The sequence below is a fragment of the Apodemus sylvaticus genome, chromosome 5 (assembly GCF_947179515.1).
Source record: "Apodemus sylvaticus chromosome 5, mApoSyl1.1, whole genome shotgun sequence".
NCBI classification, from domain to species: Eukaryota; Metazoa; Chordata; class Mammalia; order Rodentia; family Muridae; genus Apodemus; species Apodemus sylvaticus.
In genome coordinates, this window is record NC_067476.1 from 11,564,437 (window position 1) to 11,590,791 (window position 26,355).

At 52.2% G+C, this 26,355-nt stretch overlaps 2 protein-coding genes across 2 annotated transcripts; both read left to right on the plus strand.

The window, feature by feature from the left end:
* The first annotated feature begins 9 nt into the window (after positions 1-9).
* Pip5kl1 (phosphatidylinositol-4-phosphate 5-kinase like 1) lies at positions 10-9,872 on the plus strand. Its single transcript, XM_052182189.1, has 10 exons — positions 10-2,255; positions 2,975-3,175; positions 4,255-4,308; positions 4,492-4,646; positions 4,855-4,979; positions 5,276-5,310; positions 5,398-5,453; positions 6,437-6,546; positions 6,754-6,904; positions 9,393-9,872. The coding sequence occupies exons 1-10, from the start codon at positions 1,608-1,610 to the stop codon at positions 9,658-9,660; spliced, it is 1,803 nt and encodes a 600-aa protein (XP_052038149.1). The 5' UTR covers positions 10-1,607; the 3' UTR covers positions 9,661-9,872.
* A 2,585-nt stretch (positions 9,873-12,457) lies between these two features.
* St6galnac4 (ST6 N-acetylgalactosaminide alpha-2,6-sialyltransferase 4) lies at positions 12,458-23,959 on the plus strand. Its single transcript, XM_052181011.1, has 7 exons — positions 12,458-12,478; positions 13,436-13,712; positions 14,064-14,164; positions 16,024-16,209; positions 20,233-20,645; positions 21,929-22,036; positions 23,287-23,959. Exons 1-7 carry the CDS (start codon positions 12,458-12,460, stop codon positions 23,474-23,476), a joined length of 1,296 nt encoding a protein of 431 aa, XP_052036971.1. The 3' UTR covers positions 23,477-23,959.
* The last annotated feature ends 2,396 nt before the right edge of the window (positions 23,960-26,355 follow it).

Genomic DNA, 26,355 nt, shown 5'->3' on the forward strand with positions numbered 1-26,355 from the left:
ACCTCAGGTTGTACCTTTGTGATGTCCCTATGTCAGACACAGGGTAAAGCCGGAACTGGGACAGATATGGTTCTTACTCTGAAGTTGTCACAGCCTGGGAATCAGAAGCCTGGCACATCTGCTATGGTCTAGTGTAGCCCAGTCTGACATTAAACTATGTAGCTGAGGATGACCTTGAACTTCCAGTCTTTTTGACTCTGTTTCCCCAAGATTTGGATACCACATGTGAGGAGGGCTTTATGCCTGACGGCCAAGCACTCTTCCTAAGGCATCTCCAGCCTCTCGATTAATATTTAGGGAGCCCCTGGGGTGCGCCTATGGAAGCATAGGCTGTGTCCCTCCCTCTGGCTGTCTACCCCCATCTCCAATCTACACAGTGTGAAATTGTATCGATTCTCAGGCTCGCTCCAGCCCCCTTTCAGACATACAACCACCCACCATCTCTTTTCCTCCTCGCTGACCGTCCCCTTCCACTCCGGGTTCCTTCGTCCTGATGGCTTCCCAAAAATATATATCAGGCTGGCTGTGGTAGCAGATCCCTTTAACCCCAGCATTCAGGATTTGGAGGCAGGGGGATTTCTGTGAGTTCAAGGCCAGCCTGATCTCCAGAGGGAGTTCTGTGACAGCCAGGTCTACACAGAAGAACACACACACACAAAAGAAAAAATACATACGGGCCTGGAGAGATGTCTCAGCAGCTATTCCAGAGGGCCAGAGTCCAGTCATAACTCCGGCACCAAAGAACCTGACACTCTTCTGGATGCCACAGGTATCCCCACACGTTTCCAGACACGATGAGTATAATTCTAAAGATGAATAGACTTTCTTAAGCAGCATATCTAGGCATCTTCTGTTCATTTCTAGTTCATTCCTGTGGGTGGTCCTTCTCACTGTCCCAAGGCCCTGCATGCTAGGGATGCTCATTACTACAGCCACTGTGGTCTCTTGGGGCTCTGCACCCACTCCTACTTACATCATTCCGATCTACACAGTTCCCAGGTTTGTGCTGAGCACTGAGGCAGGAAGGGAGGTCCATGCAGTTCCTGCCCTGGTGGCCTCCCAATTCAGGAGGTTTGATGTAACAAACCAATACATGAGCAAGACAATCTCTGCTCATGCCAAGGGTGATGAGAATAAAGGTCATGTGATCCAGTGTGTGGAGGAAGTGGGTAGAGTCCTGAAAGGTGGCCCGAAGGATCAAGGCAAGTAAAAGCCCAGGCAGGACTGAGTCCTGGGAGCCTAGGAACGGGAAACCGGCGGGTGGAAGCTTGCAGCTTGGATTGAGGGCAAGGAGGGAGTTTGGAGTCCGTCAAATCTAGAGTAAGGCGGATGCCTGGTGCCTTGCTGGAGTTTGAACTCAGTTCCACTGCCAAGGGAAGTCACTGGATACTTAAAGTACGAGGGTGACATCATCCTATCTATACTTTTAAAAGATCGTGCTAGATTGTGTCCCTCTAGTTAGTTCACCACAAAAATCTCCGGTGTCTGGCCCCACTGTGGCCTCCAGCGGGCGCTTCAATCACACAGAAGGATGCTCTGACATCTCTGCGACCTGGAAATGGTCACGTCTTTCTCTGCTTTTAGTTTCTTTACCTGATGGGAATTTCATGTCTAAAAAGACCCGAAAAACACGGTTTAAGCTACCTGCCTTCACAGCCAGTCCTAGAGACGAACATCCTCGGTTCGGAAGGAAATTGAGAGAATCATTTCTCTGGCCCCCCAACCAAAGCCCAGCGACCCCGCCCAGCCAGAACCAGGGTTCAGAGGATGCTACATCCTTGGGGGTAGGACCCAAGGGCAAAGGCCAGCCTCCCCCTCGCGGATTGAGTGCGAAGCGTGCAACAAGAAGGCACCTCAGCCAATGCCCAGAGGCTCAGTGCAGCCAGGACCAGAGTTCAGAGGATCCTGCATTCTCGGAGGCGCGACCCGCAAGCAAAGGCCAGCGTCCCCCTCGCGGACTGAATCCAAAGAGTGCAACCGCAACAAGAAGGCCTTCCCCCAGACACTTCAGCCAAAACCAGGAAGCTCTGAAGGGCCAGGACCAGAGTTCAGAGGATGCTGCATCCTTGGAGGAGGAACCCGCAGGCAAAGGCAAGCGCCCCTCTCGAAGATTGGGCACAATGGTGACAGGAGCATCGCGATTGGTCGTTCGCGATGCAGAGGCGGGGCCGGATCCCTGGGCCTCGGAGACACCACCAAAGCGAGAGAAGCTGCACCTGGGGACGATGGCCACACCAAGCCTTGGGTCCCACGAGGTAGGTGCGGACCAGAGAGGGGACAAGAGAGGGAAAGGTGAAAGTCCGGCCTTCATCTTGGCCAGAGGCGCGAACACGCCCCCCGTCTCCGCTAGGGAGGGACTCTGCTCTGGGAAGATCAAGACACGCCCCACTGGGGCGCAGGTATGAAAGCGGGTAGCGATCTGGTGGGTGTCCTCCGGAGGTCTTGCTCAGTTTCCTCATCAGGAAAATTTGGATGATGAGATAAACTCCACAAGGCTCCGTTAGGCCTTCGAGCTCTCAGCTTTGTACACAGGACGGGACTCCACCAGGAATGGATGAGCTAGGATGCAGTCAGCGTTCATTTGACCCTTCTTGCTAGCACAGCACAGGAGAGGAAACAGGGAAGACTGAATCTCCCAGCATCCTAGCTCCTGCTAGAAGGCAGCTCAGACGCAACAGTAGCCGCTCACATGTAACAGACCATACATGTTGCAGAGGAGAAAATGAGGGTGGGTCTGACTCAAGGGAGCCATCAGGTGCATCTGGAATCGACAGCAGAAGGCTGTCTCCACTCTATTTGCATACCACGTGCCAGGTGCTTTTTGGGAACATGGCTATAGTGTTATCCCTGTGTTTTATGGCCAAGGAAGATGAAGCAGAGAAAAATAAGCAGGAGGTCCCTAGTCGGTGGAAACAGGATTTGAACCCGTGAGATACCACCACTGATCTTTATTTCTTGTCCCTCTTCCCATCAGATCCTGGCCCACTCCCTGGAGGTTGGAAACAGGTCCGTTTCCTCAGTGAGCCGCCGAGGCCTTCTCTGGCACCTCCGAGCTAGGCAATCTAGAGTTGGCCTGTTTGAGATCGGTCCAGGACATGAACTGCACAGAATGACTCGGATGATGCAGGAAGGGCTGTGGGCTGCTACCCAGGTCTCCATGAACAACCCACCCACGGTGAGTGGCCCATCCTGTCTTCAAACATCTCAAACCTAGCTGGCGGTCTAGCTCACTAATACGTTAACAATGGGAATCAGAGAGGCCTACCCAAAAGAGGGAGGCAGGGATTTGTGTTAGGAAGCAGAAATTCTGGGTTGAGAAACTGGAAGGAAAGTCCTGGAGGTATGAGGGGCACTCTGCTTAAAGTGGTGGGTGTGTGGCCTCTGTCTCTCTGGGCCTCAAGTACCCCTATCTATATAATGGGTGGAGGGGGAGGGGTTAATATGCCTGTTTCTGAGGCCCCTGTGTCCTACCAGCTTTAATGGTTAAGAAGGGACCCCCACCCCCACCCAGCCCAATCCAGTACATCCTCCCTGGAGCCTGTCAGGCTGGGGCCCAGCTGGCTCAGCAGAAAAGCGTCCACCCAGCTGCCTACTCAGCAGCCCAGTAAGCTGGTGAGCCTGTATGTTGTTTGTGTGTGTGCACACCTATGCACAATTCAAATACAAGATCTGGAGGGGTCTCTCTAGAACACAGCCTGATCCTTGTCACCTGCAGGAAATCTCCTAAGGTTCCTCAGGAGAGGAACACAGCCTGCAGATACGGCAGGCTGCCTGCAGAGCTGGCTGACATAGCCTGCCTCTGGCCACCAGGGCTGTTCCCGTAGCTGTTTCTCCTTTCCAGGGCCCTTCAAATGTCTACTCAGAGGTCACTGGCCCCAGGCATCCTTCCCCAGTCAGACTCTCCCAGGCTCTTCCCTGGAATCACTTGTCTCCAGGGTGATTTCCTTTTTGGGGGTGCACTCTGGCTGTACACAGCCGGCATGAGTATTTGAAAGCATGCCCCAGGCCTGAACATGGTGCCTGGTCCTGAAGATTCAGATGTGGGTGATAACGCCCACGGGCCCTGCCTTGGGTCGGTCCCATCCTTCCTCCAGCCCTGGGCCAACCAGAAGCTCAGCTGCCCAATTTAGGTTAACCAGACTTGTCAGGTCCCTGCTTGCTAAAAGAAAGGGCAAGGCCCAGTGCTGGACTCACAATCTGAGTGGGCCATAGCAGACCCAGACTTTCTCTGAGACCCTCTACCAATCCCTACAGGGACCCCCTACCCGGAAGGATTTCCTGGAAGTCATGACCCAAGTTCACCAAGAGGTAGGAAGTCCTTAAGGGGTGGGGAGTCTTTGCTTCAGCTCCTCCCTCGGCTGCGAGTGGGAGGATGGCCAGTTAGTTCCCAGGACCTTGCTGGGTTGACTCTCCCTAACCAGACCCAGCTGCATACACCTGGATCCTGGACCCACCAGGATGGACTCGCTTGGGCCGCTTTCCTCCCTACAGGGCTTCGAGCTGGGCACCCTGGCTGGTCCAGCTTTTGCACGGCTGAGGCAATCCATCGGCCTGACTGAAGAGGACTACCAGGCTACCCTTGGCCCTGGCGACCCCTACCTTCAATTCTTTAGCACCTCCAAGAGCAAGGCCAGCTTCTTCCTGACGTGAGCTTGTAGCAGGGGTGGGGCGGGCTCGGTTCCAGGCTAGAGGGATGGCCCTTGGGGGGCAGAGAGGGTCAGGGCCAGAGGAAAGTGGGATGACGTCAGGGAGGGGAGCCAGACACATCCATCCCGCGCAAAAGCAGGAGCAAGAGACTTGGTCGGAACCACGCCAGCCAAGCCTGGACAGTGACCTCTCTGTTCCCACCTGCAGCCACGACCAGCGCTTCTTTGTGAAGACCCAAAGGCGCCAGGAGGTGCAGGTGCTGCTCGCCCACCTGCCCCGCTACGTACAGCACCTGCAGCAGCACCCACACTCCCTGCTGGCACGGTTGCTGGGTACGCGGCTGGGGGGGGGGGGAGGGGCAGGTCTTAAACTGCAAAGCGCCTTGGGAGGGCGGATCCTGGGGCGGGGCCCATAGGGACCGCTTTGGGATTGGAGAGTCTCCCGCCGTATTTCAGGCTGGGCTGGGACTTCACCTGGTGCAGGATGAGGAAGGGAGTCTGGGGGTGGGACCTGGAGTGACAGACTCAGGTACCTGGTGGGTCTTGAGAAAGATGCGAGGCCTGGAGCAGGGGACTCCGGTCACACGGATCCGGGGTGGTGGAGTTAGAGGGACCTTCTCCGCTTTCAGGCGTGTACAGTCTGCGGGTGGCTCGGGGGAAAAAGGTGAGTGTAGCGGAGGCGAGGCTGCTCAGCAGTGGGGGCTGCTGGAGGTGAGCTCGGGCTTCCCTCACTTTCGACCCCTGTCCCCAGAAGTACTTCATCATCATGCAGTGCATCTTCTACCCTACCAGCCGGATCTCTGAGAGGTGAGTCCCTCCGGAGTGGACACGGTGTTCCAACTTCACAGGAAAGGTGTAGTCCGAGACACCGACACTTATCCACTAGACCGCCAAACAGACCCAGGAAGACGGATACTTGGGATAGAACTCAGTGCTTTCTTTCTTTCTTTTCTTTTCTTTGTTTTGTTTTGTTTTGTTTTTTGGATTTGGTTTTTTTTTGAGACAGGGTTTCTCTGTGTAGCCCTGGCTGTCCTGGAACTCACTCTGTAGACCAGGCTGGCCTCGAACTCAGAAATCCACCTGCCTCTACCTCCCACAGGGCTGGGATTATAGGCGTGTGCCACCACCGCCCGGTGAACCCAGTGCTTTCGTATAGACTAGGCTAGACTAGGCTCACCACTGAGCTATATCTCCTCCCAGGTCTTTATTTTGTTTTAGTTTGAAATAGTCTCTGTAACCCAGATTAGACACCAACTTTCTGTCCTGTTGTGTTACCTTCCCAGTACTGGAATTATGGGTCATCACACTGGGCTAACCACCCTCATTTTATAGTTGAGGAAGTCTAATGGACTCAGAGGACGGGACAGGTGGGCTGGTTCAGTCAGAAAAGGTGCTTGCAGTCAAGCCCGAGGACCCAAGTTCAGTCCCCAGGACCCACATGATGAAACAAGAGAATGGTGCTCTCATAGAGAAATAAATAAATAAAGCTAGAAGCAAAGAACGAACTCTGCCTGCTGGTGGGATCCTCTTCCGAGAGACAGGCAAGCAGGGCTGACACCTGGGTTGGTCTTGGAAAGGCCTGAGTTCGAATCCTTGTTCTGTTCTTTGCATACCCCGCGACACAGGCAAATTAGTGCTTGAGCCTCTGTTTCTCCATCTCTTACATGAGGACACAGTCTAGAAGGGTGCTGAGGTTGGAGGTAAATCCATAGTGATTTAGCCCATACAGGAGCAATCACATGCGGGAAGCCCTTGAATCCAATGGTTGCTGTGTATATCCTACCTCCCAGGTATGACATCAAGGGGTGTGAGGTTAGCCGCTGGGTGGATCCAGTCCCTGAGGGCAGCCCCCTGATCTTGGTGCTGAAGGACCTGAACTTTCAAAAGACCATGAGACTGGGTGAGTCCAGGGTCACTATTCCCCCATTCAGGGTGAGGTTTGAAAGAGGGTCCCCTCTGCCCAAATTCTTAACAGCCCTGGCTCCAGATTTACAACTGGGGGTGAAAGGCAGATTATAGAATGGGTCTGGTCATGGCATTCGCACTTCTGGGACAAGCACAGGCACGTGGTGGTGAGGACTCAGGTGGGTTGTGGTGCTCCCCACAGGAGCCCAGCGGAGCTGGTTCCTCCGGCAGATGGAGTTGGACACTGCCTTCCTGCGGGAACTCAATATGCTGGATTACAGCCTCCTGGTGGCCATTCAGTTTCTCCACAGAGATGAGAAGGACGGTTACCGCTGCATCTTCAGCGCGTTCCGGTGAGCTTTGCCTCCGGATGTGATGGCAAGGGTGGGTGGGGTGAGGTAGGCACGAGATGTGAGGCTACCTTCACTCTTGTGGGATGGCACGGGCTTAAAGTCTGGGGAATAATGTGTGTGTGTGTGTGTGTGTGTGTGTGTGTGTGTGTGTACACATGTATCCAAGCATGGTTGCTAGAGGTAAGGGACCCAGATCAGTCAAGAGAGGGCAGAACTGATGGAGTCTAACTAGACAAGGCCTTTTAATGATGACTCTTCTGCCTGTTCTCTGGCAGGACATATGTCGCCACCAGAGATTTCTGTGCAGAGGCAAAATCCATTTAGTTTTGTGCCCTCTGACCCCTGAAGTCATCACCAGCGCCACCACCATTGTGTACTCTATGTTATGTAGAAGTAACTGTCACTCCCTCTATGCTGGACATGGCCCTCACTGAGACCACACCCTGATTCTTGACCCTGAAGGCTCAGCAAAGGGAAGGGAAGCCAAAGGATTCTGCTCTAATTACAGTTCTCCAAGGCTCACCATGAGGTTGACCAGTAAGACCATTTGTGACCTCAAGCCTGCCAGATGTGCCCTTTAAAACACACTGTTAATCCCAGCACCCAGGAGACAGAGGCAGGTAGATCTCTAAATTCAAGGTCAGCCAGAGCTACATATAGTGAGTGAGACCCTGCTCAAACAACACCAGCTCAGAACTCAAGCCCATTGGTCTCGTGTAGGACAGGGAAAGTAAGATGATTGGCTCTCGTGAAGCTTCTATTCCTGCTCCATCTATGGAAGAGGCCCTGGGCATGGAGGAGACTTAAAACTCTACAGCAGTGGCTCTCAACCTGTGACTCCCGAACCCTTTGGAAGGTTGCATATAAATGCAAATATTTACATTGCGATTCATAACAGTAGCAAAATTATAGTTATGAAGTTTGCAACGAAATAATTCCATGGTTGGGGGTCATCACACCATGAGAAACTGTAGCGCCCCCTGCAGGAAAACGTAGATAAATTGAACTTGCTTCTGCTGGGTTTTGGTGGTCAGGAACCTGCCTCCAAGAATATACTTGAGGGAGATCACAGCTCTACAAACTGGAATTGTTAGACTCCTAGTTCATTGTTCTTCATCTATGTGATCCTAAGGCTTTCTAGGATGAGACTATCTCACAAACTTGACCGAGGCCAGGTCCGCATGACCCAAATGCTCTAGATCTGCCCTCCCCAACAGAAATAAAATTCAATTCAGAATATCCAGAGTCCTATATTCCATTCATAGGCACTGGCTACAAGTCTTTGAAATATAAAATTACTCCCCCATCCCCTATACACTCATTTACAAAGTTTTTGTTTTAAAAAGAGAGTTCAGTTGTTAGAGTGCTTACCCATCATGCAACACGGCCTGGGCTCTATGGAACCATATAAACTGCCCATACCTGTACTCCTCAGACTATTAAAAATAAAAAATAAAAAAAAGGAAAGAAAGAAGAAACAGGTAAGATTAATTCTAATATTACTCACTCCTGCTGAGTGAAGTGGCACGTGCCTATAATCACAGTACTTAGGAGGTGAGGCAGGGGGATCAGAAGTCAAGGTCATTTTTGGCTGCACAACAAGTTCAAGACCAGTGTGAGCCACTTGTATTGACACCCTGTCTCCAACACCCCTTCTCCAAAACAGAAGCCAGGAGGCTGGTGCGCATCTTTAATCCCAGCACTTGGGAGGCAGAAGCAGACAGACTTCTTCTTCTTCTTCTTCTTCTTCTTCTTCTTCTTCTTCTTCTTCTTCTTCTTCTTCTTCTTCTTCTTCCTTTTTTCCTTTTTTTTGGTTTTTTGAGACAGGGTTTCTCTGTGTAGCCCTGGCTGTCCTGGAACTCACTCTGTAGACCAGGCTGGCTTCAAACTTAGAAATCTGCCTGCCTCTGCCTCCCAAGTGCTGGGATTAAAGGTGTGCACCACCACTGCCCAGCAACCCTGTCTAAAAAAAAAAAAACCAGCATAAGCAAAATAATAATAATAATAATAATAATAATAATAATAATAATAAATTGAGTCAATACATTTGCTTATTTTATCTTATCAGCCTAAAAGATGATGAGATTGTTTGCTTTATCTTCAATACGGCCCTTTTAAAATTACATGTGCATGCACATGAGTTCACTGTCTGCAATCATGACTCATGGCGGTGAGATACCTGCGGTTTTGAGGGGCTCTCTGCTGGGAGCCAACTCTGGTCCTCTACAAGAACTAAAAGATGGCGGAGCCATCTGTCTCTTCAGCCCCTCGGTATTGACTTTGAAGTTCATTTTGTATTGGAGCCTGCTATTCCTCACAACACTGGCTGCATTTCCAGGCTCAGCAGCCACTTGAGGCCAGTGGCTGTAAAGGGACTGCAGCTCAGAGACGTCAACTCCTTTATCCCTCAGCCCTCTAGCGTACCTAGCTCCCTGGGACCTGGCTCACTGGCTGGGAGGCGACAGCTTTACCCTATCCCCATACCCAGGTCCGTACAAGGTGTATCGAAGTCGGAGAAGATGGAGGGCCAGAACCTACGGATGCTGCCCGACCTCCCCAATGCCCTCCATATCTTGGATGGGCCAGACCAACGCTATTTTCTGGGCTTGGTGGATCTGACTACCGTGTATGGGTTTCGCAAACGGCTGGAACATCTGTGGAAGATAATGCGCTATCCAGGCCAGAGCATCTCCACTGTCAGCCCGGCTCACTACGCCCGTCGCCTCTGTCGGTGGGTGGAGGCGCACTCTGAGTGACTCTCACCTGTCTGCCTTCTTCCCATCTGGACAATATGCCCCCAACAATTTTCCAGTTGTACCCAGGGAGCTAGCCTGCAGTTCACCCTCTCAGCCACAAGAGGGGAGCACCCTCGTAACTAATGCTGTGAAGACTCGGCCCCATTCGGTGACGGTGCTGTACCCTGCTTAAAGCAAGGATCCCGACCCCTCCCCCCCCCACACACACCCTTAGCTCATTTACTATTAAAAAATGTTGATATTCTCTTTTTACAGACCACAAAATGGAGGTTCACGGGATGAGGTGGGGGTGGGGGCAAGACCATTCGGTAATAAATGCTGAAACCAGCCTGCACCACGACTTGGGCCCAGAGACTTAGTCTTGGGCACCCAGTTCCTATCCTGCTAGCCTCACACTCTGGAGAAGGGGGAGGGGAGGAGGCCCTGTCCCCTTGTTCCAAGGGGGGAACACAACACGCCCAGAGGTTTTAAGGTACAGGTTAGGAGCAAGACCAGCCCCAGATACTAGGCCTTCTAACACCCTGCTCTGGAATGGCTTTACCATGCCCCTCTGAGAGACAAGTGGGTGACAGCGAGGCAGAAGCAGGCTTCCTGGAGTTGGTCTAGAGGAGTTCCCCTGCAGGGTCACTGTTGCTCTTGAGTGACCTCTCAGTCAAATGGGGAAGCCTCAGTGGCCAGCCCAAGAATTCTGGGCTAGCCTATAACATCCTTGACCATCTCTTTTCCTTCTTCTATGAAGCCAGTATGGCCTCTGACTCCAGTCTGATCTAATTGTCCTCAATGACCTTTTCTTTCTATCTTTCTTTTTTAAAAAAGAGTTCTTTATCATATGGAAGTACACTGTAGCTGTCTTCAGACACACCAGAAGAGGGCGTCATCAGATCTCATTATGGATGGTTGAGAGCCACCATGTGGTTGCTGGGATTTGAACTCAGGACCTTCTGAAGAGCAGTCAGTGTTTCTAACTGCTGAGCCATCTTTCCAGCCCCTCAATGACCTTTTCTTTCAGGGTGTTCTAGAGCCTGGCTGTGTTTCCAGGGCATGGTGTTACCTCCCTGCTCCTCCTTCTGCAATGTAATGTGACAAATGGAAAGAAGACACACAGGCCTCAGGACACAATAGATGCTGACTGAGCAGATGCCCTGTAGCAGGCTATCAGCTGGGATGACACATCTTTGTGGAGAAGCCTAGGGCTTAAGTCCTGGCGAAAGGAGCCATTACCAAAGCATCTCACTGGTCACGTCAGGAAGGGTGCCTTACTTTCTAGCCTGAGACCAGAAGGGTCATTCATGTCCTTGTTGGGTCCCAGGCCAAAGGCACAGTGAAGGACCTGGAATTTGGGAGGGGCCTGTCTAAGTTTATCAAGAAGTAGGTTGTGGGGGCTGGAGGGATGGCTCAGCGGTTAAGAGCACTGACTGCTCTTCCAAAGGTCCTGAGTTCAAATCCCAGCAACCATATGGTGGCTCACAACCATCCGTAATGAGATCTGATGCCCTCTTCTGGTGTGTCTGAAGACAGCTATAGTGTGCTTACATATAACAATAAATAAATATTAAAAAAAAAAAAAAGAAGTAGGTTGTGGGGCCAGGGGTTGTGGTGAGAGATTCTGCCCAAGACTGGTCGGCCAGGACCCTGGAAAACATCTTAATAGCTCTATTCTACTGACTCACCAGATGTGGCCAGACTTTGAAAGGTGGCTGGTAGAGTGGGGTTTGGGGAGGGCTGAGGGCAGGGGAGACAGGACTTCCAGAAGAGGCTGTCCTCAGTCCGCCATTCAGGAACTGGCATTTTTAACAGAGACATATGGCCCATTCTGGGTATTCTTGGGCAATTACTCTGTGTTGGCACACCTGCAGGAATTTCTTCTTGGTTGGCAAGATGGTGTTTATCTTCTGATGCCACCCAGAGGTGTCCAGCCAGGGACCTGAAGGTAGCAGGGACACAAAGTAGGAACTGGGATCTGCTGCCACATCTTCTGGGGTCTGGTTCCCATGGGACTGACCCTGAACTCAGAGCCCCGAGGTCCCCCACAAAGGTGACAACTCTCCCTGCAACCAGGAGCCTTGGCAGGGCCTGAGGCTGCGAGGGAAGTCACCTGAGACCTCAGCGAGCCAGCAGTCCTGGCTCGCCCATCTCATTTTGATCCTGTTGGGTTTCACGTGGGTGCTGAAGCCACTGAGACTGTCACCAGATGGAGATGAGTCTAATGGGCACATGGGCATGAGAACAAGGGATGTGATTCAGAGTGATTTCACAGTGCCCTGCTGGGAAGGGTGTGGTCAATGCCTGTAACCCCAGCATTTGTGAGGCTCAGACAGGAGGATCCCAGGCTAGCCTGGACACTACACTAGGGTCGTGTGGGTAGAGGGGACGTCAGTTGACGAGGTGACCCTCTCATTGGCTAGTAGCATGTCTTTGGAGTTTTCTTCTTTTTTATGTTTTTGTTTGTTTGTTTGTTTTCCAAGACAGGGTTTCCCTGTGTAGCCCTGGCTGTCCTGGAACTCACTCTGTAGACCAGGCTGGCCTCGCACTCAGAAATCCACCTGCCTCTGCCTCCTCTGCTAGGATTAAAGGTGTGTGCCACCACCACCCGGCATCTTTGGAGTCTTCTTTTCTATTAATGATGTGGAAGAGCACAGCCTGCTGTGGACAGTGCCACCCGGGGCAGGTGATCTAGGTGGTGATGAGAAAGATAGTTGAATGTGAGAAACAAACTTGTAAGCACCCCCCCCCCCATGGCCGCCTCCTCCCTGGCCTCTGCTCCAGTCTCTAGGCCCTGCCCTGACTTCCCTTAGTGATGGACTGTGAAGTGGGAGTTGTAAGCTGAAATAAAACCTTTCCCTCGCGTTGCATTCACTCGTAGTGTCTGTCACAGGAACAGAAAGCAAACAGGGACAGCTACATGGGAAGATTCTGTCTGAAATAATAACGTCGGGTGTGGGAATGGGCTTGATGTGATAGGTCAGAAGGGGATTCCATTTCAGGGGAGGAATTCCATTTGAATCATCAGAGGATCGCCCGGCAGTGGGAATACCAGAAGAACCAAGCAGAAGTATAATTTTCTGGTGGTGCCCTGAGCTGCCTCTGCCCTTTCTCACTGGGCCAGGGCTATTTTTTCCACTTAACAAAGAAGAGGGGAGGGGACCTACTTCAGGCATAGGCTGCATTGGCATAATCAATACAAAATGGCTGTATTAAAAACAGCCTGCTAGGTAGTGGTGGCATACATCTTAAGTTCCAGTACTTGGGAGGAGAGGCAGGCTGTTCTCTGTGAGTTCAAGGCCAGCCTGGTCTACAGAGAAAGTTCCAGGGCAGCCAGGGCTACACAGAGAAACCCTGTCTTGAAAAACCAATGCCGAACCAAACCAACAACAAAACAACTTGTGCCATTAATCCCAGCTCCCAATCCTCTGGCAGAGGCAGCTGATCTAGGTGAGTTTGAAGCCTGCCTGAAATATGCAGGGTCCTGCCTCAAAAACATCTTTCTTCATTGCCTATCTGAAATTCATACGCAAGCTCACATCTTGCACTTCACTTGAGCTGACAACCCGACCAGCCTGAAACCCACGGCCGCTTAATGGAAAGCCCTTGCTTCATTTCCTGTCCCCTGTCACTTCCCGGGCAATTTCAGAAACGGAGAACCTCAAGTAGCCATTACACGGGTGGCTCAGATCTTCTAGAGATGTCTGGCAGTCCTCCTTCCAACCACACAAGGACTAGAGTGGGAAGCCCAACTAGACAGGCCCCGCCCTCGACGTCGAGACCTCGCCCCTAGCCCGGAGGTCTCAGGCGGCCACGCACGGCCCCGCCAGCGCGGCGCAGGCCCCGCCCCCTGAGCGCAAAGCCTCCGCCCCTCCCGGAGGCCCCTCCCACGCCCCGGGCTGCTCTGCTCCAGCTTCCAGGCTTCAGAAGCTGCGGCCGCAGCACCGCCTCCAACCCGGCCCGGTTCCAGCCCCTGGGGCCCGGTTCCAGCCCCTCTGGCCCGGCCCACTGGACATGGAGCTCCGAGCAGCGCATCCTGAGCTCCCGGCGCGCTCCAACCTACTCGTTCGGTTAGCGCCCAGCGTGGGGAGGGGACGGTGGAAGCTAGCAGGGTGGAAACCCCACATCCTGCCCGCCCCAGGCCTCTCCATCACCCCGTAGTGTGTTGGGATGGATGGGGACGATGTTCTTCTGGCTCCTGGCTTTCTTTGCCTGCCTCCGACCGAATGGATGACCTTGAGCCGAGAGCGCCTCCTCTTACCTAGTTAGCCTCTCCTTTCCCATCTGCACAATGGGGATTGGTTTGGCAAGGTCTCTGAACCCACGGCCTTTAGGATGGGGCACGTTGTCACATGCTTGGAGACTTTTTGGTTCCTGGGCCCATTTTCCTTGACCTGGATTTGTCTCTTCCCTTGCCTCAGTTTCCCTCATATCCTGGAACCAGCTTCCAACCTTTCTCATCCCAAGCTCTGGAGACAGCAGCCTCCAGACTGCTGAGGGCAGAGACAGCATGAAGACCCCGGTAAGTGACAGGGAAGAAAGTTGCCTAGGGATTTGGGGGTAACCTGGGCAGAGCTTTACAGCCACTTACCACACCCGGAGTTACAGTGACTCCCCCAACCCTTTTTGGTGTGTGTGTGGGTTAAGCTAGGAGCCATGCACATGCTAAACACATGCTAAACACATGCCCAGCATGGAGTCCCTCCCACAGCCCACCCTATTGTCTGCTCCCGCGCCTCCCCTCTGCTCCTGAGGCTGTGTAACCCCAGGCCGGTGTCTTCCCCTTTTGGTTTCAGTTTGTTCTCACCTAGAAATGGAAGTAGCCCGGTGTCACCCAGTGTGTGTGAGACAGGATGTGAAGGCGCGGGCCAGCTGCTCTTGTCTTTACTGTCTTTACTGGTGAGCCCCTGAATGCTGGGACAGGGAGATTAATTACCACTGCCCCAGTCAAGGTCTTTGGTCCCTTGTGGACAGCGGACCAGTTGTGTAGAGCTGGAGGCCTTAGGAGCTGTGAACCCCGTCCATCTCCTGGACAGCTGGCCACACAGAGAAGACCTATTTTTAGAAACTGATGTGGCTTATTATGGACAGACAAGGAAGGGTGGGCCCCTGGCAGGATGTGTCAGCCCAGAGGGGGCTGTTCTGCACCTCTGGCTTTCTGGGTACACTGGCCAGCTCCTAGTGTTTCCTCTGGCATGGCCCTGGGCCTAGAAAACAGGAGTTCTGAGAGTCACAGGTATTGAGACGGATGGCCCAGCACACAGCCGCAGACACCTCGCTGGGTGCTTCCAGTGGGTGTGCAGGAGGTCACCCCCAGGTGACCGACCCAGAAGGCTTCTTCTAGTAGCTTTTGGTGTATTTCTTCTAGAAGTGGGAGTGGCTGAGCAGACTATTGGAAGCATCCCAACTTTTGGAAGCATTTTGTTTGTTTGTTTGTTTGTTTGTTTGTTTCAGTTTTTGAAACAGAGTCTGGGTCTATAGTCCAGGCTAGCCTGGAACTCACCATGTAGCCCAGGTTGGCCTCAAACTTTTAACAGTTCTGCCTCAGGCAAGGGATGAGCTACCATGTTTATTATTAGATTAGATATTTAGATTATTAGATTATTATTAGAGATATCTAATCTATTTTCTCTACCTATCTAAATAGTGGGTGGTTGTGAGGCACCCTATCTGGGCTCTTGAAACCTGGCAAGCACAGAAAACTCATCACTTGCTGGGCATTGGTGGCGCACACCTTTAATCCTAGCACTTGGGAGGCAGAGGCAGGTGAATTTCTTAATTTGAGGCCAGCCTGGTCTACAGAGTGAGTTCCAGGACAACCAGGGGTATACAGAGAAGCCCTGTCTTGAACAAACCAAAAAGAAAAGAAAAGAAAAGAAAAGAAAAGAAAACTTACCACTAGCACCAAGCCAGTCCTTAAAGGCATTTTAAAAAAAGATTTATTTATTTATTTTATGTAAATGAGTACACTGTCACTCTCCTCAGACACACCAGAAGAGGGCATCGGATCACATTACAGATGGTTGTGAGCCACCATGTGGTTGCTGGGAATTGAACTCAGGACCTTTGAAAGAGCAGTCAGTGTTGTTAACCTCTGAGCCATCTCTCCAGCTCCTGAAAGCATTTCTTAAGTGATGCTTTCCTCAAGTCCCCTTCCACCTCCTGGACTGCCCAGCTGGCCCAGGGGACACACTGGGTCAGTTGGGGGTGGGGCGATGAAGGAAGCAGTGGCCTGGGGGGGACTTGTCTCTAGATTCAAGGGTCAAGAGCTAGGTATCCCTGAAGAAGGTCTCTCCAGTGGAACTGCAGAGGTTCTACATGGGGAGCCTGGGTGTTATCCGCAAGTACCCCACAGGCACGTGACCACTGTCTCTCCTCCAGGGCCGCCTTCTGCTCCTCATACTGTTCACCTTGACACTCTCTGCCTTCTATGTCTTCCTGTGCTGCTGGGCCTGCCTGCCCCTCTGCCTGGCAACCTGCCTGGACCGCCACCTCCCTGCGGCCCCCAGATCCACTGTGCCAGGGCCCCTGCACTTCATTGGCTACAGCAGTGTGCCAGACGGGAAGGTGAGTCAGCCAGGTAATGCTGAGGGAGCCAGCAGGTCCCCAGCTCTAGGACACAGTGAGAACTGGGCTAGTGGCAAGCCAGCCTGGAGTCCGAGCTGAGCTTACACTGCTCACTAGCTGTGTGACATCTGTCAGTTATCTGAGCTCTGCAAGCACTCAAGGTCTAAGGAGGAAACAGGATCAGCACCAAGCAGATACTGCCTGGGTACCCCCAATGACATGCTGGGAAGGAAAAAGGGGGGGAGGGGGCTGCCCACTGGAGATAACCTAGGAAGACAAGAAGTCTTCAGACTTCTGTGTCTCCATATCATATGCTCAACAAACATGGCTTAGCTTCTGCAGTGAGTCTGTCTTGGCATGGCAACTGAAGATAGACAGTCAGCGTAGGTCCTGGTTATGTATGGTCCCAGGAGACGAGACAGGACACCGGGATCCAAGTGACAAAACAGCTATGACTTCCATCCAGGGTGTCTGCCTCTCCGTATTTGCTCCATCTGGTGTGGCGCAGGGACATTCATAACCTTGACACTGGTAGCAGAGTGCCCCCCCCCCCCCCGCCCCGTTTCACGGTTCCCAGTTACCGGCTCCCTAAAGCTATCCTGTATAGTTTATTGACACTACAATTTTGAACCTTGGCTTGGTGGCCCTAGGGCCATGCCCTGGAGCCCTGGGTGGCTGGAGACCTGTCATGTCCCCATCCCTGCCTTCCTTGGGCTGTGCCAAGGATTCAAAGGGTGACTGGCAGACAGCACATGGTGCCCAGTGCCCAGCTGCAGTGTGAGGATTTGATGGAGAAATGAAAACACCGGGCTGGGCTGGGCTGGGCTGGGCTGGGCTGGGGCTGCAGCTCGGTCAGCATTGGCAAGGTCATGTGCTAGGTCCAATCTCCAGGGTCAACAGGGTCAACACCAAACCAAAAGGAAGGCAACAAAGCTCCCGGCAGTGTGAGCTCTCTACTCCCCAGGAATGGCCAGGGGGGACAGTGGCAGGCAGGGTGTCCTGAGTGAACACATCCAGCCTGCCTGCCTTAGAATGGCCAGAGTTCTTTTAGACGCTGGAGCCTGTATAGGTTCTACGTAGCTTCTCGTTTTCTTTTGTGTATGTGTGTGTGTGTGTGTGTACTGGATGTGTGGAGGTTCAGTCTTGGTTTTGTTTATCAGGCATTGTCCACATTGACTGTTTGTTTGAGACTGGTTCTCTCACTGCCTGGAATTAAGTGGCTAGACTGGCCAGTGGCCCATGGGGATCTACCTGTATCTGCTGCCTTCTCGGTGTTGGGATTGCAGGCTCATGCCACAGTGTCCAACTCATTCACCCACCCTTCTCCCTCTCTCCCTCCGTCTCCCTCACGTCCCCTGAGTCCTCTCCCTGCCTCCACTCGTTTTTTCTTAAGTGGGAAATCCAGATTTTGAATGTCAACGCTTACACCTTTACCTCTCTTGTAATGAGGGAGAGCAATTGGCCTTGTGAGGGCCGGTCTGACGACCCTTGATGGGGCCGATTGTCCCTAGAGAGATGACAGCCTGCCATTGCCAGGATACAACAAGGACATATTTTTGTTTTTTCTTTGTTTTCTGCTTTTCCAGGAGAGGGTCTCACAGCCCTGGCTGGCGTAGAATCTGCCATGTGGCAGATGACTTTGAACTGATTATCCTGCCAAATGCCCAAGTCCTGGGATTACAGGCTTGCCCCACTGTTGTTTTTTTTTTAATATTGTAGTACGGAAAATGGATTTATGAGTTCTTAAATCAACATCTTATCCAAAAAAAAAAAAAAGGACCTGAGAATTCACAATGTCTTTTCTTTTATTGAGTGGAACAAATCTTTTACATGGCTCTATAAACTTGAGTTCCTCCAGGTGAGGGCCCAGCGCTTTCATGGGAGCTTTGGCAATCAATCCTTTCCTAGTGTGTGCATTCAGCCTGCCTGGTGTCTGCCTTTTGGTTGGTATAACAAATAGGAGACGGGGCCCTTAATAGGCCTGTGGTCTGGGTGGCAGTTCACGTCTGTAGTTCAAGCACCTAAGTCCCAGGACAGTCTCTGCACACAAGACCTTGTCTCAAAAAAAGCAGGACTGGTCTGAGGAACAGATCCGTCATAAAGTATGTGCCATGCAAGCTTAACCCACAAAAAGCCAGGTTGGCCTGGTAACTTGCTGTAATCCCTTCTGGGGAGGCAGAGATGGGATCCTTGGGGGTAAACTAGCTAGCCAGACTAGCCAAAGCGGGGACCTTGGTGTATGGTGAGAGACCTGTCAAGATACATGGCGGCACATGGTCAACAACTACACCTCGACCTTGGGCTTCCTCCTGGATCTGTGTCCACACAGCCTGGACCTGTACGCGTTGACAGATTATAACAATTCACCAGTTACAAGGAAACAGTTCAGGCTCTCACTATATAGCCCTAGCTGGCAGGGAACATGCTTTGTATGTAGCCTTGGCTGTCCTGAAACTCACCGCCATCTACGTGCCTCTGCCTCCCAAGTGCTGGAACTAAAAGCTTATGGCTCCACACCCAGCCAGTGAGCTTCGACAGACGTGGAGAGTAGGATAGCCGTAACCATGGTGACACAGAACTCTTTCTGTCCCGTCCAGAAGTCCTCTCCTGTCCCCTTTGCAGCTCTCTCTGGCTTATAGATGTGCTAGGAGAAGCTTGAAGCTTGGAGAGGGAATTTTTCTGTTCCACTGTGGTCTAGCCTCCTGACATGGGCAGCCCGTGCCCAAGCCCATCCTGTGGCACCTCCAGCTCCTTATTTCCTTGTACCCTTTCTATTGCATTCTCACAAGAGGGTTAAAGCAGGTGTTTTCACACCCACTTCCCAGACAATGGGTGACACCCCTCCTTGGGCCAAGGGATGGAGCCAGGATTCGGGCTGGGAACCAGACTACCAAAACTGGCATGGGCTGGACATGGAAGACCCCTCTTACTGAAGACCCGGTGCAGTATGGGTTGGGCTCGGGCAGGGCAGGAAGGGGCCTAGGTGATTCTGAAAAGCTTGCGGTTCCTGTTTACTTAGCAAATACATGAACATGCAGTCAGTGCCAGAGACCATTCTAAAGGCTTTATAAATATTTGATCCTGTAACTTTAATAAGGTCCCAACAAGGTAGGGACATTTTAGGGCTTAGGACGGCAACGGTGCTGGATATGGCTGATAAGAAAGCTTGGGAAGGTGGTTTTCCTGGGTCTGGTTTGCCAGGTGGCCAAACATGGCAGCTGCCACCTACAGACCCAGCATTTGGGAAGTTGAAACAGAAGAAATGCCACAAGTCCAAGGCATGCCAAAGGAAGAAAGTGAGACTATATTGCAAATGAAAACCAGGGCCAGCCAGGTGTCCTAACGGGTGAAGGCACTTGTGACAAAATCCAGTGACCCGAGTTCTCCCCTTGGAACCCACATGGAGGAGGGGACCAACTCACGTAAGCTGTCCTTGACTTTCACATGGGCTCTATGGCATGTGCCCCCCAAAAACAAACACCAAAACAACCTGGGGCCTGGGGAGAGCGTTCAGTCGGTCACACTGGTCCAGGAAGCGTGAGGACCTGGGTCCAGTCTTGAGCATCCTTGTAAGAGCCAGGTACCCAGCATGCACCAGGTACCCAGCATGCACCTGTAATCCCATGCTGGGAGGCTGACACAGTGAGGCTGGGGTGCCTCGCCAACCAGTTTAGCAGATTTAGCAAAATCCTGGTTCAGTGAGAGACTCTGTCTCAAGTAAATAGTGATTGAGAAAGGCACCTACAGTCAACCTCCGGCACGTGACCCCGCCCCATGTACGCTTTTAAGTGCATCCACACCTGCGCGCAAACGTGGGAGCACACACACACACACACACACACACACACACGCATACCCAAATTAAAGAAAGTAAAACAAAACAAAAAACCATAGATCATCTTAGTCCTTGGAACTGATCTGACTGTCAGACAGATTAGTGGGCATGACGGAGGTGAGGGGGTGGTCAGGTGATAGCAGCTTGTGTGGAGGGTTCCTGATGTCTTCCTGCTTCCCTCTCTGTAGCCACTGATCCGAGAACCGTGCCACAGCTGTGCGGTGGTGTCCAGCTCCGGCCAGATGCTGGGTTCGGGCCTGGGTGCCCAGATCGACGGTGCAGAGTGCGTGCTGCGCATGAATCAGGCGCCCACTGTGGGCTTTGAGGAAGACGTGGGCCAGCGCAGCACTCTGCGAGTGATCTCGCACACAAGTGTGCCATTGCTCCTGCGCAACTACTCGCACTATTTCCAGCACGCCCGGGACACGCTGTACGTGGTGTGGGGCCAGGGCAGGCACATGGACCGGATGCTGGGCGGCCGCACCTACCGCACACTGCTGCAGCTCACCAGGATGTACCCGGGCCTGCAAGTATACACCTTCACTGAGCGCATGATGGCCTACTGTGACCAGATCTTTCAAGATGAGACCGGCAAGAACCGGTGAGCAGGGGACCCCTGGCATCTGGAGCTTACCTTCTCTAAAAGCCTCTTTACTAGGAAGTGCTTTAAGGTCTGAGCTGGTCTCTGAAGTCCATAACTGAGGTAAGAGTTACTTCAGGCTGGAGATGGGGCTCTGTTCACAGAATGGTTGCCTAGCGCGCAGGAGGCCCTGGGCTCCATCCCCAGCACTGGATGAACAGGCCTTGCACAGCTCTGTCATCCCAGCACTCCAGAGGTAGAAGCAGGATGGTTAGGAGTTGAAGGCTCTCTTGAGCTGTTTAGGGTGTCAGTTCAGTTAAGCCCAGGCTACATGGGCCTGTCTCAAAAAACGAGAAGAAGAAAAACAAAACAAAGCGAAGAAACAATTGTTCGTGAGTTCTAAGGCTCTGAGCAGAGCACCCTCTTTAATCCCTCAGGACGTCTAGAGGCACCTCACTGACATACCTGTGCCCTGTCCCCCATCCTCAGATGTTCAGATGTGTCCCCAGCTGCAGCCACTTGCACAGGCTATTTTTCTTCTGTCTAGAACATTCTTCCAAAAGTTCCCATGATCGGCTCCTCTGGCCACTCTGGTCTGGACATACTATCACTTCCTCCAGGAAGCCCTCCCAGACCATCCCCCCCACAGGAGTGGCCCGCCCTGGCGAGATCTGCATCTCGTGCCTTTCCCAGTCTTTTTGGCTGCTGACACCATCTGGCGTTACACTGTTTATGTGTCTCCCCCCTCCCCCCCCGTGCCCCCCCAGAGTGTTTTAGGTCCAGCTGGGGCAGGTGCTGGCTGTGGTCAGCTTGAATGGTTGAGCCAGCTGTACCCTCAGGAAAGGCAGAGGGGGTGACCTTCTACCCAGAGCTGCCACCTCAAGAGAGCTGAGGCCGGGGGCTGTCACAGCACCTTTACGCAGGTGGACTGGGAGTGGGGTGGAGTGGGCAAGGCTGACAGGGTTCCCTCTCCAAAACCACCTTCAAATCTCCACATTTCACAGCTGGGTCTCTAGGGCTGAGAGTCTCAAGAGACGGGAGAGGCAAGGCTAAAATAGAAGACAGAGCCCTGGGTTGTACGCTCTGCGTCCCCTGCACCTGTGGGCTCCCCAGGTCTAGAACCCTCAGCCATCCTCACCTCAGGCAGCCAGACTGAACAGGCCTGGGTTCGTGTCCACCTCTGACCCACTGCTGGCGGCAGGCTGCCTCTCCCCCACTGCCCATTCTCCCCAGGACTTCTTTCTAGTTGTCAAGTGGGGTAGGGGGTGTTGGTGGGGCCACTGACGGTGTCTCATCCTCCTCAGGAGACAATCAGGCTCCTTCCTCAGCACCGGTTGGTTCACCATGATTCTGGCCCTGGAGCTGTGCGAGGAGATCGTGGTCTACGGGATGGTCAGTGATAGTTACTGCAGGTTAGACTGGCGCCCAGGCTGGGGGTAGGGGGCAGGGAAGGAGAGGGAGGCATGAGGGCTTTATAAGGGGTGACTCAGGCACAGACACCCCCAAAGACAGGCCTTTGGGAAGCAGCGCAACCCTTAGCTGGGCATAGTAGTCCCACTAAGGAGGTGGAGACAGGGGAGTCAGGATCAGAGCTAACCTTGGCTCCACATCAGGTTCAAGGCTACCCACCCCACACCTTTTGAGAGCCTCTCTAAAAAACTCAAACCAAAACAAAGGCTTGTACATCTCTCAGGTCAGTGGAGCAGAGTGTATCTAACTGGGAGCCATTGCTACCTGACATTGTCTAATACAGAGTTTATAGTTAAGAACCAGGAGGTTGTGCATACAACCAGCACTCAGGAGGCAGAGGCAGGCAGATCTCTGAGTTCAAGGCCAGTCTGGTCTGCAGCTGGAGTTTCAGGACAGGGCTATACTGAGAAACCTTGTCCCCATAAAACAAAACAAAACAACCCAGGACCCACATGGCGGAAAGAGTAACTAAAATGTCTTTTGACCTCCCCGTGTACATTGTGACAGCTTCTTACCCACCCACCTACTCACACACATACATACAAACACACACACACACACACACACACACACAAAGTAATGAATAAATGCAAAAAATATAAGTTGCCAAAAAAAAAAAAAATAAGTTGCCAAAAGATTTGGCAAAGTGAGCCTTGGGTTAGACCCTCCCGATGGAGTCCTCACTCCCTGGACCCTCTATCTATTTTAATGAAACATTACAGATAGATTTAGTTGTGATATTACTTAAATTCTGGGAGTTCAGCTATGGATATGGAATTCTATTATAACAATTCTTATATTTCAGTATTACTATAACTAAGGAGTCTGGGAAGGGCCCCAGGTTTTCACCCTTTCCCTTCAGAACCTGTGTCTTGGATGTCTGAGAGAAATGATCACAGCCAGCCTGCAAACTACTTCCCAGCAGGTGGGCGTGCGGAGCTGCCTGCCCTGGATTTGGGAGTTAGGCAGGCACTGTTCCTGCTCCTACCTTGAGTTTATCCTTTGACTCCGTTTCCAGATGGTCTGTTGTGGGGGTGCCTTTCCAATCCAAGGTCACCCAGCTTTCGAGGAGCAGTTTCTGAGTCCTGGCCAGGGGGCTCCTTGCCCGCTGTCCTCTGCCATCTGTGCAGATGTGGCTATTTCTCTGGAGCAGCTGAGGCCTAGTCCACCTGACCCTGTCCCCTCCCTACAGTGAGAAGAGTCCCCGCTCTGTGCCCTACCACTACTTTGAGAAGGGCCGTCTAGATGAGTGTCAGATGTACCGTTTGCACGAGCAGGCCCCGAGGAGTGCCCATCGCTTCATTACCGAGAAGGCTGTGTTCTCCCGCTGGGCCAAGAAGCGGCCCATTGTGTTCGCCCACCCGTCCTGGAGGACCAAGTAGTTCCTGTTGCCAGTGACCGCCAGACCTCGGCCAGGCCTGTGACCCATTCCAGGCCAGCGCGGCTCCAATATAAACATTTATGACTTTGACCTTCTACCTGACACCAGGTGGAACCTGAGGTCTCAATTACCCAGCACTGGGTATTCTTTGAGGAATCTCAGGCCTTGTGACTTGAAGGGGAGTAGAGACGGTGCCATGTGTACCACCCCTACTTCCAGAAGAATCCACATCTTCATCTTGGGGTTTGTCCCACTTCCGGGTTGTCTAAGTGGCCTTTGCCCTGGGGCCATCGATGACCCCACCTCACCAGCATTATGGCTTTGTACCGGTCTTGATCTTTCCTGTACCTAGCTCCAGCCACTTGGTGCCACTTTCTCAGGCTGGTGGCCCTGAGAACTTGGGATTCGATGGGGGCAAGGGTCTTTGTGCATCAACCTCCCAGGGCTGTCTCAGGAGTGTGCCAGTAAATGTGGATTTTCTGGACACTGTGTCTCTGTGGTCACGGATGTCGGATGGGGTTTAGGACAAGGCCTGTAACCTGTTCCCTGGAGTGCAGACTGAGCCCTCCAACCCTTCTCTAGGCCCACAGCAGTCTGTTCTTCCTGCTTCATCTGGACAGCAGCCCTTCAGTCTCCTGCCCCAGCATCCCACAAGCCTGGCCTTCTTATGGTCTGACCACAGGACTGTGCTGCCCTCACTCAGCAGACACAGAGCAGGGCCTGGGAGGACTTGGGGTGAGAAAGAAATTCCACCCCGTGCCACTTTCCTGCTCCATGAGTCAGATTCCAAAGTCTTTGCCAGTCAGGCTGTCTCTTAAGTATGGGACTTGATTCCTTTGTAAAACAGAAGGATGCAGCTCAGGGTGGGGTGCTGCCTGGGAAGGAGTGGTCTCAGGGCCAGCCCTCTCTCTGAATTTTGCTTTTCAGTACTAGTCATAGCCACCATTTTTTTTTCTTTTTTTGAGACAGGGTTTCTCTGTGTAGCCCTGGCTGTCCTGAAACTCACTTTGTAGACCAGGCTGACTTCGAACTCAGAAATCCGCCTGCCTCTGCCTCCCAAGTGCTGGGATTAAAAGCATGCGCCACCACCACCCGGCAGCCACCATTTTACTGTTAAGGAGGGTGTGATGTCACCCTGAGGAAGGAGCTGGTGCCCATTATAGATGATGTAGCCAAGGCTAGCTTTCCTGAGGTGGCTGAGCTAGGATGCTGCCAGGCTTGAGAGCTCACCCCCCAGGCTCTGCCTCCTCCTGCCTTTGGAAGACTGAAGAATGGAGCCCTGGGCTTTCGCTCTCAGCTTCAGAGTTCAGGACCCTTTGGGTTTGACCTGTGCATCCCCCAGAGCCCTGAATCTTTCCTGCCACAAACTTGAAATTCCTTATTTTAGGTCTTGGTTTTAAACCAGGAACCTCTCTGTTTCTTTTTGTACCGGATCCCACAAATGACAGAACCCGTCCTGGTGGCCTAGCCCACTCTCCCTCCTACCCGTTTTCCCAGGAGTTACTAGAGACCTGGCACCTGGCCCACAACACTGCCCTTGTCCCTATCCAGTGCCATGTGGCCCGGAAGCCTCATAAGTAGGAGGGGAAGCAGAGAGGGAAATCTGTGAGCCAGGCTGGAAGCCAAACTGTTTCCCCAGGCCTGGTGGTGCTGAGGGGCTGTGGGTAGGAATAGGAGGGCATCAGTGCGTAGTGAGTGAGACGGAGGCAGCAGGCCTGACCCCACTTTCCCAGGCAATAAAGATTGTATGAGTTCAGAGATGCTGGGGTGCTCCTGGGGCTTAGAACACACTTGGTTCTCAGTGTCCAGAAACCACCATTTAAATGGGGTGGTTCTCTGTCTGAGTGATCCTGCCCCACCCTGGTATAGGTGGTACCACTACAAAATAATAATAATAATAATAATAATAATAATAATAATCTCATCTTAATGGGAATAGTTTCTTCTAGTGCCATTTTGAGTGACAGTGGCCCAGGAACAGTTTTTTTTTTTGTTTTTTTTTTTAAGATTTATTTATTTTATGTATGTGAGTACACTGTAGCTATCTTCAGACACACCAGAAGAGGGCATCAGATCCCATTACGGATGGTTGTGAGCCACCATGTGGTTGCTAGGATTTGAACTCAGGACCTCTGGAAGAGCAGTCAGTGCTCTTCACTGCTGAGCCATCTCTCCAGCCCCCAGGAACAGAAATTTATGTTACCCCAAATTCCGTGTTCCAGTGCAGAAACAGTTTCATGAAGTTATATAATTTTGCAGAACAAAAAGTCCTAAATCCAGGCAAGTTTAAAATATATTGGTGGGGACGTTAGAAAGGGGGGTATGTTAGAAAGGGAGTACAACAAGATGGGGAGAGCTTTCCTATAAGGCCTGAGATGTTACAGCTTTAGGATGCTACGTTAATGGGTTTCAAGGGATTTCGTCTATTAGCTAAAGGTTTTTATCTATTAGCTACAGGATGTTCTGGCAAAGATAGTCAGGAAATGGCTGTTTGAAGCTCCAGCTAGCCCAAGGTATGCTGCTTTTAGTTTCTGGTCGACTCTGGAGGCATGACTTCTTCCTAGGACTTTCCATTCATGTAGAGTGGGCTCTCAATCCCGTTAGAAGTCTCCGCACCTGTGCCCTCGCCCTGAGTGTCCAGGGTGGAGAGACGCCCCTGGTCCTGATGGGATCTAGACCATTCCTTTCTGAGAGTCAGTCTTCCTGTTTTCAGGCCATAAGGAAATGCTGGCCCAAGGGTTGGGCCCAGCACACAGAAATGCTTCTGTCCAGGCCCTGCCTTTGGGTGAGGTGTTTACTGCTGGGCTGGCCTGAATAAATTCTTTTTCTCAGGGAAGCTGTCAGCCACTTCCTCCAGGCTTACAAAGATGCCTACTGACA

Coding starts and splice junctions, on each gene's coding strand:
- St6galnac4 (XM_052181011.1), top strand. CDS start 12,458: ATGGACTGTGAAGTGGGAGTT. Junction 16,210..20,232: donor GCAGTGTGCCAGACGGGAAG/GTGAGTCAGCCA, acceptor CCCTCTCTGTAG/CCACTGATCCGAGAACCGTG. Junction 22,037..23,286: donor GTCAGTGATAGTTACTGCAG/GTTAGACTGGCG, acceptor CCCTCCCTACAG/TGAGAAGAGTCCCCGCTCTG.
- Pip5kl1 (XM_052182189.1), top strand. CDS start 1,608: ATGTCTAAAAAGACCCGAAAAACACGGTTTAAGCTACCTGCCTTCACA. Junction 4,647..4,854: donor AAGGCCAGCTTCTTCCTGAC/GTGAGCTTGTAG, acceptor TCCCACCTGCAG/CCACGACCAGCGCTTCTTTG. Junction 6,547..6,753: donor TCAAAAGACCATGAGACTGG/GTGAGTCCAGGG, acceptor TGCTCCCCACAG/GAGCCCAGCGGAGCTGGTTC.